The following is a 23194-nucleotide window of genomic DNA, read 5'->3' on the forward strand; positions in this document are numbered from 1 at the left end:
TCATCACCAGAACTTCAAGCCTTCTGATAAACGTACAGAGATTCCAGATGCAGTAGGCCCTTTGGTACTTGGGAGCAGTGTCTAATTCCAGATGTCTGCAGTATTTGAATTTGTTCATATATACACTCTATACCTTTTAAACTCATCTGGTTATTTGCTTTGATTAATTTTGGGTCAGAAAGCAAATTTTCTCAATGATAAAAAAAATAAAAGGGTGAAATTTTATAGGGCTTATGAAGCAAGACCACAGTTTTGGACTGAAATGTTGCTCATTTCATCTTACATTTTTTTCATCTTGCAACTTTTATGATATTTTACTACTCAAACTCCTTCTGCATATGATGTTGTGACTTGAAAATTGTACATAACTAATAGATGATGCATAATACTTCCTACTTAGGAAACTTCCTAGACTTACAGACTCTCTCTCTCTCTCTCTTTTTTTTTAAAGGCCATATGAATTTTGGATTGAAAAGTGAAGGGGACAGCTTTTGACTAATGTCTCTTTAGCAAAGATTTCCTTTCTCTTTAGTTTGTAATAAAAGAGCAAGTGCCAGGTTTTCTGTGATGTCTGACTCATTGTACATTTATGTTTGACCTAATTTCTGTTTACGCGGGCAGAGGTGGAAGTGGGGCAGTTTGTCTTCTTACAGTTTTTATCTTTAGTTCCAGCTTTACATGTGGCTTGGCTGGGGCTCTGGCTTCCAATCCAGTTGATGTGGTACGAACTCGCATGATGAACCAGAGGGCGATTGTGGGACACGTGGACCTCTATAAGGGCACTTTGGATGGCATTTTAAAGGTATGCACATAGTGAAGTTGGATTGTGTTTTTTATTTTCTTTGATGCCTCAGACCTTCTTGCAGGCCTTATTCTTAGTTGCTGCTCTGAAGATGGAAGAATCATTATGTCTATTTTTAGTAGCCTCTCAGAGTAATTGCCAGGTAGGAAAACTATCTCCTTGGTAATCTGCTGATGCTTAGTGGTCCTTGATATTATTATTCCAGTTTGAATGCTTAAGACTTCAGGATACCTTATCAATAGCACCATGTAGAATTACTGATGAAAAGGACCTGACGTATTCCACATTTGCCCACTTCAGACAAGGCAGAGATGCTATAATAGAAAATCTGATACTCGATTCTAGTTCAGTATTGTACTATTGTTCCCAGTTTGGCTTTGAAAGTTTCTGCTGTGTTATGTTTGTAGGAAGCTGAGAATCATACTGGTATTATGCACTATATAACCACTAGTAATAATACTTCTAAAAAAGCAAATTTGGAGCTAAAATATGATACTATCATATGGTTTCTCTGCTGTTATCAGTTCAGTTAACTATTATCTATCAGATACCATTTTATTTTATTAATATTTTATTTTTTAATTAGTTATTGGTTGTGCTGGGTCTTCATCCTCCTGAATCAGGGATCAAACCCATGTCCCCTGTATTGGCAGGTGGATTCTTATTCACTACTGCCAGGGATGTCCCCAGGCACCATTTTAGTAGAAACAGAGAAATTACAGTGTATTGCAGGTATACAAACAGATAATCAACACTTCTTGTTAAGTGATAAACTCAGGGCTCTATGGGAGGAAATTTTAGTCCAGTTTGGAAATTTGGGATAGGTTTCCTGTAGATGGAAGAATACTGAATATAATAACTCACATCTGTTGAGTGCTTTATCAGGGACTGTTCTAACGAGACTTACATGTATTCATTCATTTAATCCTCACAATTACAGCACACTGAAGCACTAAGAGGTTAATTAACCTGCCCAGGGTTTCACAGCTAGTAGGTGGGAGAGCTGGGATTTCAACTCAGACCATTGGTTTCAAACCAACATTTTTAACTACACCATGGTGCCTTCCCTATGTTGGTGGCTGAGGGTTAGTTAAGTTATAAAGGATATTAAATGCTATGTTGAGATGCTTGGGCTTATTTTTTTTAGTTGATGAGGTGCTCTTGAAAGATTTAATCAGGTCAGATTTATGTTTTAAATAGATCATGCTGGCTTTGTGGAGAGTGGATCTAAGATAGTGGTTCTCAATCTTAAGTGCACATTGGAATCACCTGGGGAATGTTCTCAGCTTCTGTGCTCACCTTAGACCATTGACATCAGAATAGGGATCCCCACCGTCTGGGGTCTAATGCCTGATGATCTTAAATGAAGCTGATGTAATAGTAATGGAAATAAAGTGCACAATAAATGTAATATGCTTGAATTATCTCAAAACCGTCTTGCTCCCCCAGTCCATGGAAAAATTGTCTTCTACAAAACTGGTCCCTGGTGCCAAAAAGGATGGGGACCACTGCTCAGAATGTCTGGAGTAGGAACCAGATTGTCAGGATTTTCAAAACTCCTCAGATGATTGCAATGCTCACCCAAGGTTGAAAACCATAAAACCAAGGGAATAAGCCTGAAAACTTTAACATGTATCTGTGCCACCTGGAGGGCTTGTTAAAATGCAGATGGTTAGGCCCCATCACCAGACTGTGATTCAGTAAGTTTGGAGTAGGACCTGAGAATTTGCATTTCTAACCAGTTCCCAGGCAATACTGATGCTGCTAGTTTGGGACCACACTTAGAGAACTGCTGACCTAGGGATAGGGAAACTTGGTGGGAGGCTCTTAGAGTGGCCTGAGCAAGAGGTGATGAGAGGCTGAACTTGGCATGAACAGTAGGGATAGACTTTTTTTTTTTTTTAGGGATAGACTTTAATTGATAAAGTCAACAGGATTTGGTTGACTTGGTGTGGAGAGGTGGGGGAGAAAGACGGTGTCAGAGATAACTTGCCAGTTTTTGGTTTGGGTGACCATGTGGTGACTTTTATTGACAGAGACATTACAGGAAAAGGAGCAGGTTTTGTGGGGGACATCACAGTTCTGTGATACTTAGTTTGAGGTGCGTGGGGAATACCCAGTGAATGTATTTGGATATCCTAGTCTTAACTTGGAGGTTCAGGGGTGGAGGTAAGAACTTGAGGAAACAGTAGTGTACAGGTGTTATATAACTCTGGAGGGGGAGACCAAGGAGAGCAGGAAGAAGAGTTCACAAGTTTGTTGCTTGCGTCACACACTGGAGTATTGTAATGCTCCTTCCATTGCTAGTGATTCACAGAAGCAATGATTCTCATACTCTGAAGAGTAGAGTTTTGCAAAAGCCCTCCTTTCTGTTTCTAACATGCTCACCCTTCCACTTGACAATCACTGGTATAGAGAGAAGAGTAGGGCAAAAGAAAGAACTCACAATTTTTAAGGGCTTGACTGATGAGGAACTCAGGAAAGACACCGAAAGATAACAGTTCAAAAGATATGAGGGAACTTACAAGAGATACTATTGTCATAGAAGCCAAAGGAGAAATGAGTTTCAAGAATGGATGAGAAGTTATTTAATACTAAATAACTGGGATAGAGAGATCCAGTATAAGGGCTGCAAAATCTGTTGGGTTTAATATTTTCTAGAGGAGGTTTGCTGGATTGGGGTTTGCAAAAGCCAGATTGCTGCCCATTTGAGAGTGTGTTTAACCATTCATTCATTTCTTGCAAAATTGTTCAAGTGTCTTTTGTGTTACATACTGTTCTAGGTTGGTGAACAAAAAAGTCCTGGCCTTCGTGACATTTTAATTCTAAGAGGGAGAGACAGATAAACACATAGGAAGTGAGGATAAGTAGACAAGTGTAAAATACTCTTTCAAGAAGGTTGGCTAATAGGAGATAGAGGGTACAGTAATACAGTAATAGTTAACATTTATTGAATGCTTATTATGTACCACACACTAGAGTATATCCTTTAACTAGCAGCAACCATATAGAGTAGATAATATCTTTGCCATTTTATAAATGAGAGAACTTAGGTTCAGGGTAGCTAAGTATTCACCCAAGATTATATACCTAGTAAGTAGCAGATCTGGGATTTAAATCAGGGTTCATCTGACTCCAAAGTTTATACTCGTAACAACTATGCCGTATGATATCGTCAGAAACATATTTTCGTGTTGACAGTAACCTTTATGTACTTATATTTACCAGCCATTCATTTATTTGCTATTAAAACAACTTTGCTGTATATTGTCATCATACTTTATTATTTTATCTGTAAGAGTACACTTGGGTGAATGGAACGACGCATTCCTCTTTGATGTAGAAATGAGCAGCTGTACATCTCATCCTCTTAACCTCTATCTGCAAACACTTGAATTGCTTCTCATAGACACAAAGCTCATATTATTAGATCCCTTTTTACTTCTTACATCCTTATCTTTGCTACCTTGATTCTATATTCCAGACAGATTGAACAAGTTCTAGTACTAGACTTTGTTTCATTGCCAAGTTTTCACCCATGCCATGTGCTTTGTTAGATGGCTAGCTCCTACTCATTCTTCAGATTGCATTATTTTTTAATATTTTTTAGCATGTGTTAGAATTCTCTTCCTTTTTATTTTTTGAAAACATTTTTAAACAGTTTTTTTTTGGCCGTGCCACATGACGTGGGATCTTTTCTCTCTTTGCTTTGTTTTTTTAAAATTTATTTATTTTTAATTGAAGGATAATACTGTAAAGAAATTATTTTTTAATTTTTAATTGGAGGATAATTGCTTTACAGTGTTGTGTTGGTTTCTGCCATAAGATTGCGTTATTTTCATAAGTGCCTTCCCTGACCATTAAACTATATATGTGTGTGTAGTTTTATGTTCTTGCTCTCCCATAGCATTTATTATATTTTGAAAAACATCTTTTTGCAGGTCAACTCACTAATTCATAAAATTCACCTATTTGTGTGGCTTTTGGTATGTTCTGAGCTGTGTGCAACCATCAACTCCACAGTCAATTTTAGAACATTTTCATGACCTCAAAGAGAAATCCTGTGCCTTTTAACTATTATCCCACTATCCTCCCAGCCCTAAGGAACCAGGAATGTATTTTTATTTCTGTAGATTTGCCTATTGTTGGGTATCTTATATAAATGGAATCATAGAATATGTGAGGTTTTTGACCAGCTCCTTTCACTTAACATGTTTCAAGGTTCATCCATGCTGTAGCATATATCAATCCTGGCATAGCTCTAGAAGAGATGTGCTTCCAGACCACCACAATAAAGCACATACTACAATAAAGTGAGCAACATGAACTTTTTTGGTTCCCCAGTACATGTAAAAATTATTTTTACATTACATAATAGTCTATGAAATGTGCAATAGTATTGTCTAAATAAAACAATGTACATACCTCAAAATGTTAACCATCATCTGAGCCTTTAGCAAGTCGTAATCTCTTTACAATGGTAACATCAAAGATCACAGATCACAGATCACCATAACAAAGGTAATATAATGAAAAAGTTTGAAATATGATGATGAGAATTACCAAAAGTGACAGAGAGATACAAAATGGGCAACTGCTGTTGGAAAAACGGTGCTCATAGAGTCACTCAACTCAGGGTTGCTACAAACTTTCAGTTTGTGAAAAGTCCATTATCTGCAAAGTGTAGTAAAGTGCAATAAAATGAAGTATGCCTATACTTTGTTCCTTTTTATGGTTGGGTAATACTCTGTTGTATGGCTGTATCACATTTATTGACATTTGTTACATTTTATTGTACAGTTGACCCTTGAGCAACTCAAGTTTGACCTGCACAGGTCCACTTACATGCAGATTTATTTTAGTAGTAACTACTACAGTACTACACGACCTGTGGTTGGTTGAATATGTGGTTGCAGAGGGCTCACAAAACGTTACACCAGGAGTTTTGACTGCACAGAGGGTTGGTGTCCCTGACAACTGTGTTGTTCAAGAGTCAGTTGTAGTTGCTTTTAATGTCTGTCTGCCCAGTGGACGTAAGTTCCATGAAGGCAGGGACATATCTTATATATCTCTCTATCCACAGCAAATTATTTATTGAATGAATGTATAACTTCATAAAGTAGCCTCTTGTCTCTGTGTATCTACAGAAGTTCTTGTTTGTTTTTACTCAACTGTCTCAAGCCAAAGAGTGGTGCATCCCCGTTCCAGTGTTCGGAAGTTGGTCCCTGTTTTGGAACTCAGCAAGGAATCATTAGGCTCATGAGATTGTTAGTGACTGTATGTGTGTAAAAGTTTGTGTGTTCATTTACTCAACAAATATTTATTCAGATATTTAGTGGAGACTTTACTATGCCAGAGAGTGTTCGTTAGTGGAGTAGAATGGTGAAGACCAACATGGTCCCTGCTCTCTTGCTTTCCTGGAGATTACATTCTAGTTGAGGGAGACAGAGACTCAAAATGCAGATAATAAACGGTGTAATTTCATAAAGAAGTAAATGCTATGAAAAAACTAACTCAGCATAATGAGATAGTGACTCTGATGGTGGTGGGGAACTACTTCAGCTAGAATGGTGAGGGAAAAGGTGTGAGGGGGTGACATTTATTTGAGCAGGGGTCTGAATGATGAGAAGAGGGTGGTCGCAAGAAAATCTGAGAGAAAAGCATTTCAGAAAGAGGGAATGGGTACAAGGGCTCTGAGTTTGGAATGAGGTGGACACTTTCAAGGGTTAAAAACAAGGCTGCTGTGACTGTGTGTGTCAGATGAATGAAGGGAAAAGTATTAGGAAATGAACCCGGAGAGAGGCAGGGCTAAATCATTTAGGATCATGTAGGTCATTGAAGAAAATTTACAATTAGAATAAAATCTACTGGGAAGTCATTGGACAGCTTTAAACAGGAAAGTAACACTATCTGATTTATAATTTTAAAAGATTGCTTGGCTTCTTAGGTGGAGATCATAGACCAGTTAGGAGGGAGGCTTGTTGTGGTGTTCCAAGTGAGAGGTGATGAGATTGGTTTGTATCTCTAAGGTCCCTTGTCTTAGCAGTCTGTAATTCTAGGCTATCTGCCTCCAGGATTTATTTTGGTTGATTTTCACAGATTTCCAACATCAATTTTGGTCTGAGACCTTTAGCATTTGCTGATGATCTGTTGGGACAAGCATATTACCACTATGCTTGTGGTAATATAGTGCCCTTATGTTACTGTTTGCTTCCAAAATGATTAGTAAGGATAATCATATCAAGTCTTCTTAATCTATAGTATCAGTCAGTTCAGTTCAGTTCAGTCGCTCAGTCGTGTCCGGCTCTTTGCGACCCCATGAATCGCAGCACGCCAGGCCTCCCTGTCCATCACCAACTCCCGGAGTTTACTCAAACTCATGCCTGTCGAGTCGGTGATGCCATCCAGCCATCTCATCCTCATCTCATCCTCTGTCATCCCCTTCTTCTCCTGCCCCCAATCCCTCCCAGCATCAGGGTCTTTTCCAATGAGTCAACTCTTCGCATCAGGTGGCCAAAGTATTGGAGTTTCAGCTTCAGCATCAGTCCTTCAAATGAATGTTCAGGACTGATTTCCTTTAGGATGGACTGGTTGGATCTCCTTGCAGTCCAAGGGACTCTCAAGAGTCTTCTCCAACACCACAGTTCAAAAGCATCAATTTTTCGGCGCTCAGCTTTCTTCACAGTCTAACTCTCACATCCATACATGACCACTGGAAAAACCATAGCCTTGACCAGACAGACCTTTGTTGGCAAAGTAATGTCTCTGCTTTTTAATATGCTGTCTAGGTTGGTCATAACTTTCCTTCCAAGGAGTAAGCGTCTTTTAATTTCATGGCTGCAGTCACCATCCACAGTGATTTTGGAGCCCCAAAAAATGAAGTCTGACACTGTTTCCACTGTCTCCCATCTATTTCCCATGAGGTGATGTACCAGATGCCATGATCTTAGTTTTCTGAATGTTGAGTTTTAAGCCAACTTTTTCACTCTCCTCTTTCACTTTCATCAAGAGGCTTTTTAGTTCCTCTTCACTCTCTGCCATAAGGGTGGTGTCATCTGCATGTCTGAGGTTATTTATATTTCTCGCAATCTTGATTCCAGCTTGTGCTTCTTCCAGCCCAGTGTTTCTCATGATGTACTCTGCATAGAAGTTAAATAAGCAGGGTGACAATATACAGCCTTGATGTACTCCTTTTCCTATTTGGAACCAGTCTGTTGTTCCATGTCCAGTTCTAACTGTTGCATCCTGACCTGCATATAGGTTTCTCAAGAGGCAGGTCAGGTAGTCTGGTATTCCCATCTCTTTCAGAATTTTCCACAGTTTATTGTGATCCACACAGTCGAAGGCTTTGGCATAGTCAATAAAGCAGAAATAGATGTTTTTCTGGAACTCTCTTGCTTTTTCAGTGATCCAGCGGATATTGGCAATTTGATCTCTGGTTCCTCAGCCTTTTCTAAAACCAGCTTGAACATCTGGAAGTTCTTGGTTCACGTATTGCTGAAGCCTGGCTTGGAGAATTTTGAGCATTACTTTACTAGCGTGTGAGATGAGTGCAATTGTGTGGTAGTTTGAGCATTCTTTGGCATTGCCTTTCTTAGGGATTGGAATAAAAACTGACCTTTTCCAGTCCTGTGGCCACTGCTGAGTTTTCCAAATTTGCTGGCATATTGAGTGCAGCACTTTCATAGCATCATCTTTCAGGATTTGAAATAGCTCAACTGGAATTCCATCACATCCACTAGCTTTGTTCATAGTGATGCTTTCTAAGGCCCACTTGACTTCACATTCCAGGATGTCTGGCTCTAGGTCAGTGATCACACCATTGTGATTATCTGGGTCATGAAGATCTTTTTTGTACAGTTCTTCTATGTATTCTTGCCACCTCTTCTTAATATCTTCTGCTTCTGTTAGGTCCATACCATTTCTGTCCTTTATCGAACCCATCTTTGCCTGAAATGTTCCCTTGATATCTCTAATTTTCTTGAAGAGATCTCTAGTCTTTCCCATTCTGTTGTTTTCCTCTATTTCTTTGCATTGATCACTGAGGAAGGCTTTCTTATCTCTCCTGGCTATTCTTTGGAACTCTGCATTCAAATGGGAATATCTTTCCTTTTCTCCTTTGCTTTTTGCTTCTCTTCTTTTCACAGCTATTTGTAAGGCCTCCTCAGACAACCATTTTGCCTTTTTGCATTTCTTTTCCTTGGGGATGGTCTTGATCCCTGTCTCCTGTACAATGTCATGAACCTCCGTCCATAGTTCATCAGGCACTCTGTCTATCAGATCTAGTCCCTTAAATCTATTTCCTACTTCCACTGTATAGTCATAAGGGATTTGATTTAGGTCATACCTGAATGGTCTAGTGGTTTTCCCTACTTTCTTCAATTTCAGTCTGAAGTTTTGGCAATAAGGAGTTCATGATCTGAGCCACAGTCAGCTCCTGGTCTTGTTTTTGCTGACTGTATAGAGCTTCTCCATCTTTGGCTGCAAAGAATATAATCAGTCTGATTTTGGTGTTGACCATCTGGTGATGTCCATGTGTAGAGTCTTCTCTTGTGTTGTTGGAAGAGGGTATTTGCTATGACCAGTGCGTTCTCTTGGCAAAACTCTATTAGCCTTTGCCCTGCTTCATTCTGTACTCCAAGGCCAAATTTGCCTGTTACTCCAGGTGTTTCTTGACTTCCTACTTTTGCATTCCAGTCCCCTATAATGAAAAGGACATCTTTTTGGGGTGTTAGTTCTAAAAGGTCTTATAGGTCTTCATAGAACCGTTCAACTTCAGCTTCTTCAGCGTTACTGGTTGGGGCATAGGCTTGGATTACTGTGATATTGAATGGTTTGCCTTGGAAACGAACAGAGATCATTCTGTCGTTTTTGAGATTGCCGCCAAGTACTTACTGCATTTCAGGCTCTCTTGTTGCCGTGATGGCTACTCCATTTCTTCTAAGGGATTCCTGCCCACAGTAGTAGATATAATGGTCATCTGAGTTAAATTCACCCATCCCAGTCCATTTTAGTTCACTGATTCCTAGAATGTCGACATTCACTCTTGCCATCTCCTGTTTGACCACTTCTAATTTGCCTTGATTCATGGACCAAACATTCCAGGTTCCTATGCAATATTGCTCTTTACAGCATCGGACCTTGCTTCTATCACCAGTCCCATCCACAACTGGGTATTGTTTTTGCTTTGGCTCCATCCCTTCATTCTTTCTGGAGTTATTTCTCCTCTGATCTCCAGTAGCATATTGGGCACCTACCGACCTGGGGAGTTCCTCTTTCAGTATCCTATCATTTTGCCTTCTCATACTGTTCATGAGGTTCTCAAGGCAAGAATACTGAAGTGGTTTGCTATTCCCTTCTCCAGTGGACCACGTTCTGTCAGACCTCTCCACCATGACCCGATGGTCTTGGGTGGCCCCACACGGCATGGCTTAGTTTCATTGAGTGAGACACGACTGTGGTCCTGTGATCAGTTTGGCTAGTTTTCTGTGATTATGGTTTTAGTGTGTCTGCCCTCTGATGCCCTCTCGCAACACCTACCGTCTTACTTGGGTTTCTCTTACCTCAGACGTGGGGTATCTCTTCACGGCTGCTCCAGCAAAGCGCAGCCGCTGCTCCTTACCTTGGACGAGGGGTATCTTCTCACGGCCGCCCCTCCTGACCTTGAACATGGAGTAGCTCCTCTCGGCCCTCCTGCGCCCTGCAGCAGCTGCTCCTTGGAGGTGGGGTTGCTCCTCTAAGGGATATTTAGAAGTCTGGACTCTCATATTGTTGTTTTATCCAAATATATTCATTTTTTAGTATAGTGGTAGGTTTTACTTCACCAGTGAGAGGACAAAATAACATTTTTCAATGTAGAACATGATATCTTACACACAGGAATTGCTTAATATTTATCCATTAAACAGGAACTGTTTCTGTTGACTGAATTTAACACACATCATAAAAAAAACACATCATCAATTTATGACCTTTGGTATGCATTATTTGTCGTTTAATTCTAATAACCACTCAGTTGGTATATGTAGGACCTCCATCGTATAAAACAGAAAACTCAAATTCAAAACATTTCGCATTGTCCCTCACCTAATCCTCCAGTCATTTCTATAAAGTCCGCCATGGCATTACATATGCAGAATTTTCAGTGATGAAACAGACTCAGAAAGGACAGTGACTTGCCCAATTCCCTATTCCCCTACCCTGCTTTAGTTTTCATATTAGTACTTATCATTTCTTAATATAATATTATTAATTTGTATATTTGTTCATCAGTTCCACTAGAGTATGCATTCTTTGGGACTTCCCTGGTAGCTCAGTGGTAAAGAATCTGCCTGCAATGAAGGAGACACAGGATATGCCAGTTCAGTCCCTGGGTCGGGAAGATTCCCTGGAGGAGGGCATGGCAACCCACTCCAGTATTCTTGCCTGGAGAATCCCATGGACAGAGGAGCCTGGCGGGCTACAGTCCATTGGGTCACAAAGAGTTGGACATGACTGAAGCAACTGAGCACACACATGGATGTGTGCATTCTATGAGGGCAGAGAATGTGTAAGTTATCTGCTGCTGCTGCTGCTAAGTTGCTTCAGTCGTGTCCGACTCTGTGCGATCCCATAGATGGCAGCCCACCAGGCTCCCCCATCCCTGGGATTTTCCAGGCAAGAATACTGGAGTGGGTTGCCATTTCCTTCTCCATTGCATAAAAGTGAAGAGTGAAAGTGAAGCCGCTCAGTCATGTCCAACTCCTAGCGACCCCATGGACTGCAGCCTAGCAGGCTTCTCTGTCCATGGGATTTTCCAGACAAGAGTACTGGAGTGGGTTGCCATTGCCTTCTCCATATAAGTTATCTATGGCTGTGTAATAAATGACTCCAAAGCTCAGTGCCTTAATACATCATACATTTATTATCCCACAATTTCTGTGGATCAGGAATTCAGAAGCAGCTTAGCTGAGTGATTTCAACTTTGGGCTCTCTCATGAGGTAACTGTCCAGATGTCAGCTAGGGCTATAATCTTCTGAAGGCTTGACTGGTGCTGGGACATCTACTTCAAAGATCACTCATGTTGTTGTCAGCAGGAAGGCTCTGTTCCTTTCTGGCTGTTGGCCAGAGAGCTTAGTTTCCCCTCATGTGGGCCTCTGTTCATGATGTGGCAGCTGGCTTCCTCCAGAGCAAATGATCCAAGAGAGAACAAGGCAAAACCTTCTTAAATGCAAAGTATCTTTTATAGCATAGCATAGCATTGTTAACTACTGCCATATGCTATTGGTGACACAGACCAATCCTGATACGTGTGGGAGGGACTACACAAGGGTATGAATAACTGGAGATGGTTATCGTTGGGGGCCGTCTTGGAGGCTGGCTACCACAGCTGCTTTCTCTCTTGTTTACTGTTATTACTACTATCCCAACACTGAGAAGAGTATCTTGCATATTGTAGGTACTTAGCAAATATTTGTTGAATGAGTGGGTGGATGGATTTAGAATACCATACTAATTAAAAATGTATGTCTGTAGCAAAAAGGATCATTCATGGATCCTAAGTTGTTGGGGAGGGGCATGGAAGATGAGTACTATAATAACAGTAATTGTCAGAAGTAAAGTGTAAGGAGAATTCACTTATTTTTTTTTATATCTTTCCCTCAGATGTGGAAACACGAGGGCTTTTTTGCACTCTATAAAGGATTTTGGCCAAACTGGCTTCGACTTGGACCCTGGAACATCATTGTATCCTTTGAGAACATGAGAATGAAAGCACATGCTTCAAGCTCCCAGGTAATTCGAGGCTATGGGAAGGAAAATTGTGATTTTTGGAGCCTTTTAGGCAAATGAGAATCTATTCTAGTGATGACCATTGCACATGGAACTAAGTACAGAAATGGCTTTCAGTTGGAGTCTAATACAAGCTAAAGGGATTAGAAAAGAAATGCCGAAGTTTCTTTTCCTCTTTAAAACAAACAACAAGCATAGCCAAATCTGGAAGGGGCTAGGAAGGTTTTGAAAACCCTGCTATGAGGTATCCACAGGAAGATCTATGGTGTGATAGTCCACATTTCCTATCCCTAAGTATAGGACCAGAGTAGCTGGGGAAATAATCAGACAGAAAATACTCATAGAACAAAGGAATCCAGAACCAAGGGGGGCTCTTTCCTCCCGGGTAATTTTCCTTCCTTTAGCTGTGTTTGAGTGCCTCCTGTGTGCAGAGCCATGAGTTGGATGGTGTGTGTGGTGGTGTTTGTATTGTGGTGAGCACTGCAGGGTTGAAAAGTCATTCCCTGCCCTTGTGGAGTCTATAGGTTGAGGGAGATAGTGTCTCCATTCCTCTTCCTGATCATCTAATGTCTGTAACAGTTACTCTAGCACTGAATTTTATGTTGTTGATGTTCTTGGATGTGTGTGTGTGTGTGTGTGTGTGTGTGTGTGTGTGTGTGTGTGCGGCCTATTTGCCCCTAAAGAATAGAAGTATGTTAGACTTTTAATATGCTTATATTGCTAAATGCCAACAATTAAAATGGGTGCATGATGGGCACTCAACACATGCTTGATTTGCCAGATGTAGTCTTTAAAAAGACTTTTAAGCAAGTACAACTTAGAATAGCAGAGACTAAGTGTCCCAATAAGAGAATGCAGTATACAATTTATAACCAGGTTTGACTTTCAGTATCATTCCAGTGATCTTCCATGACTTACTCTTCAGTTTTTTATTACATATGAGCAGCTCAAGAGGCTTCAAATCTAAGGACGTGAGCCAAACCCTGCCAACCTTTCTACTCTTCTTTCCCCTTTTTTCTGTGTTCTACTGTATTTTGATCAAGTTGTAAGTGTTTACTGAACCATTGGTCTCCCAAGGCCCTTCTGGTGGAAGAATGATAGGATGGTTCAAAATTGCTCATGTGTTTGTGTTGCCATGTGAACTTTTCCCTGAGAGGAAGTATTAACATTGAGACTCTGGCCCCAGATTGGTATCTTCTGTGAAGATGGATACTGATGGATGATACTCAAAATGGCCTTCTCTTCAAATGTGGGTTAAATGTAGTTTGTTAGCCCCAGACTTGGGCTAGAGCAAAAGGCATAGGCCAGGGCAGTTACTGCTATGTATGTTACAGACCTCAGTTCTCATTAAAGTATTTATTGACAGAATCACTTTGGCTTTGTCTTCATTTACTGTTCTCTCATCTGCCAACTCTTTCAGTTACATTCTCCGGAAATTGATAAAGATAAGGTGACTATGAAATTGAGTCTGGACTCTTAAAGCACATTTATGGGAACAGACTAAGCGCATTGTGCTTTCCCACCGCCATTCATTCTCATAATGCCACTCGCTTGTGAACATCAGACAAGTGGTTCTAACCTAAAGAGTGAATAAGCAAACAAGGGGCTCCTTTGGACAGTTTCCACGGATAAAATGCTGAAAGAGGCTTAGAATAGAACCCTGTGTCCAAGGTTCTAATTGCCTTACAGGCAAAAATTTCTGGCTACTTTCTTATACTAGAATAGTATCTACCACATTGTAGGCACTTGAATACTTGTGAAAGGAATAGTTTAGTTCTTCATCTTTATCCATCCATTTATTTGTTCAGCAAACATTTATTGTCTGTCTAGTATTTCCTAGATGTTGGGGATGTAAAAATATGTTAAGACATAATCACTACTTTAGAGGTCACGTCCAGGGAGAAACAGACATGTAAATAGATTCTAAGTACAGTACAATAGGTACTGCCTGACAAATGAACTAAGCGCTGTAGAAGCACAGAGGAGGGAACTGTCCATTGCCTAGGGATCTGGGCTAAAGGCTTCACAGGAGAGGTGCCATTTGTGCTAAAAAGTGGATGTTACTATGTAGATTAAGGCAGGGAAGGACATTCCAGGCAGGGGAATGGGGGTAGGGGGCGTTCAGCATGGCTAAAATACAGGGTTTTGGTTTTCAAATACCATGTGAGGCAGAATCACCTGGAGATCATGCAAAAAATGTAGATTCTTGTGTTCTATCACCTGAGATTCTAACCTTATGTGGGGAAGAGGTATTTGCTTTTGTCACAGTCATTCAGTGGTGGGTGATCCTTGGATTACACTTTGAGGAGCACTTGTAAAGAAATATGGGCTAGAATGAAAGGAAATTATAGCATGGCCAAAAGGATCAAATTATGAAGGCTCTCTATATATCCCTAAGAAAGAGTTTGGCTTTTATCCTGGAGGAGGCAGGCAAAGGAAGCTGAAAATAGGGGATAGTATAACCAGCTTGTGATTTTTAGGATGATAACCCTGGTGTGAAGGGTAGCCTGGGAGGAAACAACCCAAACCAAGTTTGGATCCACTGAGATCTACTCCCCTTTATGTACAAGGTCCAGAAAAGCTAAGAAAATGTGTCCTAAGTCACATAGCCTGATTGTGGCAGATTTGAGGCTAGCACATAGTTGTCAGATTCCTTCTCTGTCTCATTCTACCACCCCACAGTACCTTCTTATTTGTTAAAGTACTGCCTTTTCAAAATAAACTTTAACAGACTATTTTTTTAGAGAAGTTTTAGGTTAATAGCAAAGTCATGTGGAAGGGGTAAAAATTTCCTGCATACCTCCTACCCCCACAAATGTGCAGCTTCCCCCTCATCAAAATTCCTTACCAGGGTGATTCATTTGTTAGACTCAATGAATGTATATTGGAACATCATTATCACCTCACATCCATCATTTATATTAGGGTTCACTCTAAGTGTCATACATCCTGTGGGTTTGGACAAATGTATAATGACATGTATCCACCATTATAGTATCATACGGTAGAGAGTCACTGTCCTAAAAATCCTTTGTGTTCTGTCTATTCATTCTTCCTTCTCCCCAAACCCCCAGGATCCACTGATCTTTTTTACTGTCTCTGTGGTTTTGCTTTTTCCGGAGTGTCATATAGTTGGAATCATACAGTATATAGCCTTCTTAGATTGGCTTCTTTAATTTAGTAATATATACTTAAGGTTCCTCCCTGTCTTTTCATGGGCTTACAGCTCATTTTCTCTTTTTTTCTTTCTGCACATACCACAGTGTATCTATCCATTCACCTATGGAAGGACTTCTGGTTGCTTCTTCCAAGTTTTGGCAATTATGAACAAAGCTGCTATAAATATTCATGTGCAGGCTTTTATGTGGACATAAGTTTTCAGCTCATTTGGTTAAATATCAAGAAGTGCAATTGCTGGATGGTATGGGAAGAGTCTGTTTAGTTTTGTAAGAAACTACCAAACTATCTTTCAAAGTGGCCATACCATTTTGCATTCCCACCAGCAATAAATGAGGGTTCCTATTTCTCCACATCCTTGCCAGCTTTTGGTGTTAGTGTTTTGGATTTTGGTCATTCTTATAGGTGTGTAATGATACCTCATTGTTTACTTTTTATTTTTAGTTGGAGTATAATTGCTTTACAACGTTGTGTTAGTTTCTGCGATACAACAGAGTAAATCAGTCATAAGTATACATATACCCCTCCCCTTTTGAACCTCCCTCCCCTGATCCCATCTTTCTAGGTCATCATAGAGCACTGAGTGAGTATTATACAGCAGCTTCCCACTAGCTATCATTGTTTATTTTTTAGACTACCAGTCAGATATTCTACTCCTTTCCAAATAGATGAACGAAAAGGAAGCCACTTTTTTTCACAGTGGTATAATTTCTTGTACAAGAAAGATAATTTCTGGTAGGGTGTGTATATATTGGAAATTGACTTTCAGCTCAGTTTAAATGTTATTCCTTCAGAGAAACCTTCCATTGGTTTCCTCTCCACGAATCTAAATCACTTTCATCATTGTAATTCCTTATACCATGAATTTATAACCACACATTATATTTATGTGATTATTTGATTAATAATATCTATATCTCCCATTAATCTGTAAACTCCACAAAAATAGGGATTCTGTCAGTTTCATTTACTGCTGTGTTCTCAGTGCTGAGTACAGTTATATATACTCAGCAAATATTTGTTAAATAAGTTGATCTGTATCCAAAGACCTGATAGAAATGTCTAAAGCATAGCAAAGGTTCAGCAAATGCTATGGGATTTAAATGAAATGAAACTAAATTTGGAATTACTAGATAATGGTGGGTAATAGGTTATTTAAGAGAGAATAGAGATGCTTGGGAAGATGCATGTCACCTTTTAAACTGGTTATCTGTTCATTCATTCATTCAACAAATATCCACACCTCATGGAGCTTATAGTTTACAAAGGGAGACATCATGAAAAGATAAATGAGAAAAAAAAGATAAATGAGTAATATATAGTATATTGGATGGCAATAAAAGGTTTATAGAAAAATAAAGTCGGGGGGAGATATGGGGAATATAGGAGTGGGGTTGCACACTAAGAAAGCCAAATTGGATTGAAGTCTATAGGTTGAGAGAAGAATCCAGTCTAGGGTTAAAGCAAATGCAAGACCCCTCAGTTGAGAGTGTGCCTGGAATCTAATGTGATGATTCAAGCAAGAACTAATGGTGGCTTTGATGAGAGTAGCAGTGGAGGCCATGAAAAGTGGTTGAAATTCCTGTATGTTGGAGAAGAGTGAATAATGACTTGCTGAGGGATAGGATTTGGGCTTTAAAAGAGAAAGAGGGCAGAGGTTGGAGTTTTAGCTCCAAGGCCTGGGCCACGAGAAGGGCAATATTGTCATAGAGATGGAGAAGACTCTGGAAGGTTCAAGACTTTTTTGGCAGGGGTGGGGGGCAATAATTTTGTACATGTTAAGTTTGAAGAGCCAGTTAGACTTTTGGAGAGATGTGGTTTAAGCAGTGAGACATTGAAGTGTGGAGTTCAGGGGGGATATGGGCTGGAGATGTATATTTGGAAATCATCAGTATGTAGATGGTGCTTAAAGCTGTGATAATGAATGAGATTACTAAGGGAATACGCGTCACTAGATAAGAGGTTCAAGAACTGAGCCTGGGGCAGTCCTTCATAAACAGTTGTCTAAAAAAGATCAATATTCTGGTGATAGAAAAAGAGTGAAGGAGGCAAGGAGGTAAGTTATTTTCAACATGAAATTTGAAGAAACAGGGTTTGAAGCTAATGAGATCTTTAGCCAAATTGCCAAAGCTTTAATGATTGCTGCCTTTAAGTAACCATATCATGAGCAGATAGTTCAAATTCCAGAATTTGACTTGCTATTTTTATTTTTGGTGTAGTATTCCTATCCTATCTTAGTCATGGATAAATACAGTATCCTCCCAGGTAACCAGTATGATGAATAGAGCATTTTGATTGAACACTTAAGGGCTAACCCATTTCTTTAGTGAAATAGGCTACAGTGAGGGCACCTCAGTGAGTCAGAGTCTGCCTCTGGCCACATCACATTTGAAGGGGATTATTTCACATGCCTGAAGAACTCAATGTTTCACAAAAATATTCACCATAGAATTCCTATAAGTAGCAGCTCCCCATTGTATTTTTGAATTGCAATTTTTGATTGGAAAAAAACTTAAAAGGGTATGTCAGATGTGAACTAGATCCACCCAGGGTCTTTTGAAGGTAGATTGAGAAGGAAATCTTTGGAGTCAGTGAGTACAAGGAAATCGTCTTTAAAGAGACTAAGGACCTTGGTTGAAATCTTGTATGTCAAGGAACAAAATAAGACTAAATTCTGTACTGTCTGCTCAATTTATCTATAAACCTAAACTGTTCTAAAAAATAAAGTCTATTAATTTTTAAATGCTCTGAATTTAAAAGGGCAACACAAAGATGACCAGGCACCACTGGTTCAGAAGAGAAATAATTATTTTCCCAGGTAAAAAGTCCAACATATCAAAAAGAGACAATAACAAGAGTTGGCAAGGATATGAAAAAGTCAGAACTTTTATACATTGCTGGAGAGGTTGTAAAATGGTGCAGCTCTCTTTGGAAGACAGTTGGATGAGTCCTCTATAAAGCTAAACATAGAATTGCCATCAGTTCAGTTCAGTTCAGTCGCTCAGTCTTGTCCGACTCTTTGTGACCCCATGGACTGTAACACACCAGGCCTCCCTGTCCATCACCAACTCCTGGAGTTTACTCAAACTCATGTCCATTGAGTCGGTGATGCCATCCAACCATCTCATCCTCTGTCATCCTCTTCTCCTGTCTTCAATCTTTCCCAGCATCAGGGTCTTTTCAAATGAGTCAGTTCTTCGCATCAGGTGGCCAAAGAATTGGAGTTTCAGCTTCAACATCAGTCCTTCCAATGACTATTCAGGACTGATTTCCTTTAGGATGGATTGGTTGGATCTTGCAGTGCAGTCCAAGGGACTCTCAAGAGTCTTCTTCAACACCACAGTTCAAAAGCATCAATTCTTCGGCACTCAGCTTTCTTTATAGTCCAACTCTCACATCCATATATGACCACTGGAAAAACCATAGCCTTGACTAGACGGACCTTTTTGGCAAAGTAATGACTGCTTTTTAATATTCTGTTTAGGTTGGTCATAACTTTTCTTCCAAGCATCTTTTAATTTCATGGCTGCAGTCACCATCTGCAGTGATTTTGGGGCCCCCAAAAATAAAGTCTGTCACCGTTTGCATTGTTTCCCCATCTATTTGCCATGAAGTGATAGGACCAGATGCCATGATCTTAGTTTTCTGAATGTTGAGTTTTAAGCCAACTTTTTCACTCTCCTGTTTCACTTTCATCAAGAGGCTCTTTAGTTCTTCTTCACTTTCTGCCATAAGGGTGGTGTCATCTGCATATCTGAGGTTATTGATATTTCTCCTAGCAATCTTGATTCCAGCTTGTGCTTCCTCCAGCCCAGCGTTTCTCATGATGTACTCTGCATATAAGTTAAATAAGCATGGTGACAATATACAGCCTTGATGTACTCCTTTTCCTATTTGGAACCAGTCTGTTGTTCCATGTCCAGTCCTAACTGTTTGAGTCTCTGTCTTCAATTCCTCCTATATACATTCTAAAAGGAATTGAAGACAGAGACTCAAATAGATGCTTGTACACCAGTGTTCACTGCAGCATTATTCACAATAATTAAAAGATGGGAATTACCCAGGTGTCCATTGACAGATGGATGAATAAACAAATGTATATCCATATAATGGGATATTATTCAGCCATAAAAATTATGAAGTGCTGACATATTAGTGCAACGTGGATGAACCTCAAAAACATGCTAAATGCAAGAAGTCAGACTCAAAAGGCCACATATTGTATATTTCCAGTTAAATGTCCAGAATAGGCAAATCTATAAAGATAGAAAATATTGATAAAGTAATGATTGCCTAGGGCCGGGGGGAAAGAGGGAGGCACTGCTTAATGTGTATAAGGTTTTGTTTGGGGATGAAAATATTCTGAATTAGATTATGGTGATGGTTGTACATTGCTGTAAATGTACTAAGAAACATTGTATGTTTTAAACAGGTGATATTTATAGTATGTAGACTATATCTCAGTAAAACTCTTAAAAAAAAAAAGACAAATACAGCATGTAGTTTATCTTGATTAGGATGACTAGTGAAGGGTTTCAGTGAAGCTGCTTGGTAACAAACTACAGACTGATTCATATTAACTTCGGATGACCACAGGGATATTTTCCTCTGGAATAAGCAAATCTATCATGTTACCAGTAATGTGAAGCTTCAAACAACTGAAATGTCTGATCAGGAAACCTCAGGTTTGAGGGGATAAAATGATGATCAAAATCTTCAGGGTGTAAGATGAACAAATTTTCAACTTCTCCCCGCCCCCCTTTTTTGAGAAGGTAGAGTGTGAGACAACTCAGATAATAATAGTAATAGCTAACTCTTAGAGCTTTTATGATGTGCCAGACACTGTTTTAAGTATATTATGTTTATAGAACTGTTTACATCCTTTCAGTCACCCTATAAGATAGGTACTATTCTTATTTTTCAGGTGAGAAACTCAGGCACAGAAAGGTAAAATAGTTTGATCCTAGAAAATGGCAGAGCTGGGATTCTAACCCAGGCAGTCTGGGTGGGTCATGAGCCTACGCTTATGGTACCATGCTAGAGGTGTATCCAGGGTCACTTAAAGTTTATGGCAGGTGAGCAGCAAAGAATACCGATTTCATTCCATGTCTTTATAGCACCTCTGGAGAGAGAAGGTCAATAGTTGTTGTGGTTGGTCACTCTTGGACACTTGACTGTAATATTAGATTTTAAATTCTTTCCAGGAGACCTGGGACTGCAAATAAATCATTTTCGTCTTATTATCTGCTTTCTACTTTATTTTTCTTCTTTATCTTTCCTTTGCTGACCTTTATTCTCCATGACCTGCTTCATCACTAGCCCACTCTTCTTCCTCCGTCTAAGTGAGCCATACACAGCGGGGTGTGTTCTTGTTTGTATGTTATACTATTGATTGAAGAACTTGGAGTTATTGATACAGATGTATGTCACTAGTTTCAAATTTAACAGTTTGGACATGTGACTAGACTTCTCACCCTCTCTTCTCCCATGCAAAGAAGTATGCTGTTAGACTTGTAAACAAATTTATGGGAGGAGGGATAAAACTTCTAAGAACCTGCTTATCAATACTTCTTCTCTATCCACTAACACGTGTAACTTAGGGGCTAATATTTTTGTTAGCTTAGCACAATCAAAATATTGCATATAAGCCAGAGTGATAAAGTTGCTTTTTAAAAATACCATCATATCTTCTCAGTGAGAATGGCTACTCACGTTAATCTTAATTCCTGAGGTTTCAGTAAAGGATATTTCTTCTCTCTATTCAGTGTCTCAGTATCAGAAAGAATTCAGTTGCATTTGGGGCTGTGCCTAACTCATTATAAGCACTCTTCATGCATCCTTGGCTCTCCTATTTATATAGTAAATAAGAAAAACAATTTAACACATCATTGCATAAGACTTCTAGGGCACCTGATAATTTTAAAGTGGTAGTTGGAATTTTGGATTATGAGCCAATTTTCCACATTTGAAATAACCTCATAGCCTTCAGCTCTAATTTCTTGGTTCAATTTTCTTAACCATTTAAACCACCTCTGAAATGACATCAGTTTGCTTTTCCATAGGATGTGCTTTAGTATTTGTGGAATGGCTCAGTGGGAAAATCTGCAAATTGTATGAATCATAAAAGCACATTTGTAAGACAGCATGGCATTTTATTGGGCCAATGACTGTTATTTCAGCCTGTTCATCATGTTTTAAAAAGTTAATTTTACTGAATTTTTTTTTTGGCTGCACCATGTAGCATGTGGGATCTTAGTTCCCCATCCAGGGATTGAACCCACACCCCTCTGCAGTGGAAGTGCAGAGTCTTAACCACTGGACCACCAGGGAAGTCCCCATCCTTTTAGTGCTGTAATGTCAACACAATCAAGACAGAACTGGAACCAATATGGATTTATTATAGTAAATGGGAAATATAATTCAATCATGAAACTATTGGGTAACATACACCAAATGAAAGCAAACCTAAAAGAATAAGAGACCACCCCCATCCCCCAGGTTCTTGGTGTGATTTTAGTCCCTCTGGCGCTTTGGAGCAAATGAATCCTGCCCGCCCCATTGTGTGGAAGGCATCTGAAAGAAACAGGCGCTGCTTTGTGCATTAAAACAGACTCTGAGACCCTTAGCAGCTGCGTCAGTCATTTCTAGGACTCCTCATGAGAGGGCTCTTTGAGCTCAATGGCGGCTTATGGCCCCAACAGCTTGGAAATCCAGTGAACATACAGTTGCCTTGTTGCCTGTGAAGCCCTCCTGCACTTCAGCCTGCCACAGTGGATCTGTTAGGTGGAACACATCTTTCCCGGTCAGCCAGGCTGCGAGACTATGGCTTCGAGGCTTCAGCTGCATCAACAGCTGACTCCTGGCTCCATGTGATCATATTTTCATATTCTCATGCCTAGTTAGCATTTTCTGGTATTGCATAAAGCAACTCCCTCAGAAGATTTTAAGAGTGAAAACGCACTGAAATTGGTATCTATATCACATGGTGCTGTATCAAGGATGCCTTGGTCCTGTGAGGGGGGTTGTTAAACTGCTGTGTCCCATTAGTCCAGATTTCTGGATTTGCAGATTAACCCTGTGGCAGACATACTGACAGGTTTTCTTTTGTAAACACAAACAAAATAACTGATGAGCCCTCTTGGTATGGATTATGCTGTCAGGAAGCCATGCACATTCATTTCTTTGAGATATTCATATCAGTGTGACCTGTTCATTTATGGCTCACTTTTGACTTCTTGTAGCAAATATCCTAGGGAAATATTTTGTTGTTGTAGTTGTTTACTCGCTAAGTCATGTCAGACTCTTTGTGATGCCGTGTACTGTAGCCCACCAGGCTCCTCTGTCATGGGATTTCCCAGCCAAGAATACTGGAGTGGGTTGCCATTTCCTTCTCCAGGGGATCTTCCTGACCCAAGGATTGAATGTATGTCTCCTGCATTGGCAGG

General features: G+C 39.8%; 1 protein-coding gene across 1 annotated transcript in view; it reads left to right on the forward strand.

The window, feature by feature from the left end:
* SLC25A14 (solute carrier family 25 member 14) overlaps positions 1 to 13940 on the forward strand; it is a 37795-nt gene extending 23855 nt beyond the window's left edge. Inside the window, exons 7-9 of the mRNA XM_070462271.1 lie at positions 667 to 802; positions 12447 to 12527; positions 13498 to 13940. Coding sequence (XP_070318372.1) covers positions 667 to 802; positions 12447 to 12527; positions 13498 to 13539 — 259 coding nt within the window. The 3' untranslated portion in view covers positions 13540 to 13940. The remainder of the gene's footprint in view (positions 1 to 666; positions 803 to 12446; positions 12528 to 13497) is intronic.
* Positions 13941 to 23194: the final 9254 nt, after the last annotated feature.

The sequence above is a fragment of the Odocoileus virginianus genome, unplaced genomic scaffold (genome assembly GCF_023699985.2).
Source record: "Odocoileus virginianus isolate 20LAN1187 ecotype Illinois unplaced genomic scaffold, Ovbor_1.2 Unplaced_Scaffold_2, whole genome shotgun sequence".
NCBI lineage: Eukaryota > Metazoa > Chordata > Mammalia > Artiodactyla > Cervidae > Odocoileus > Odocoileus virginianus.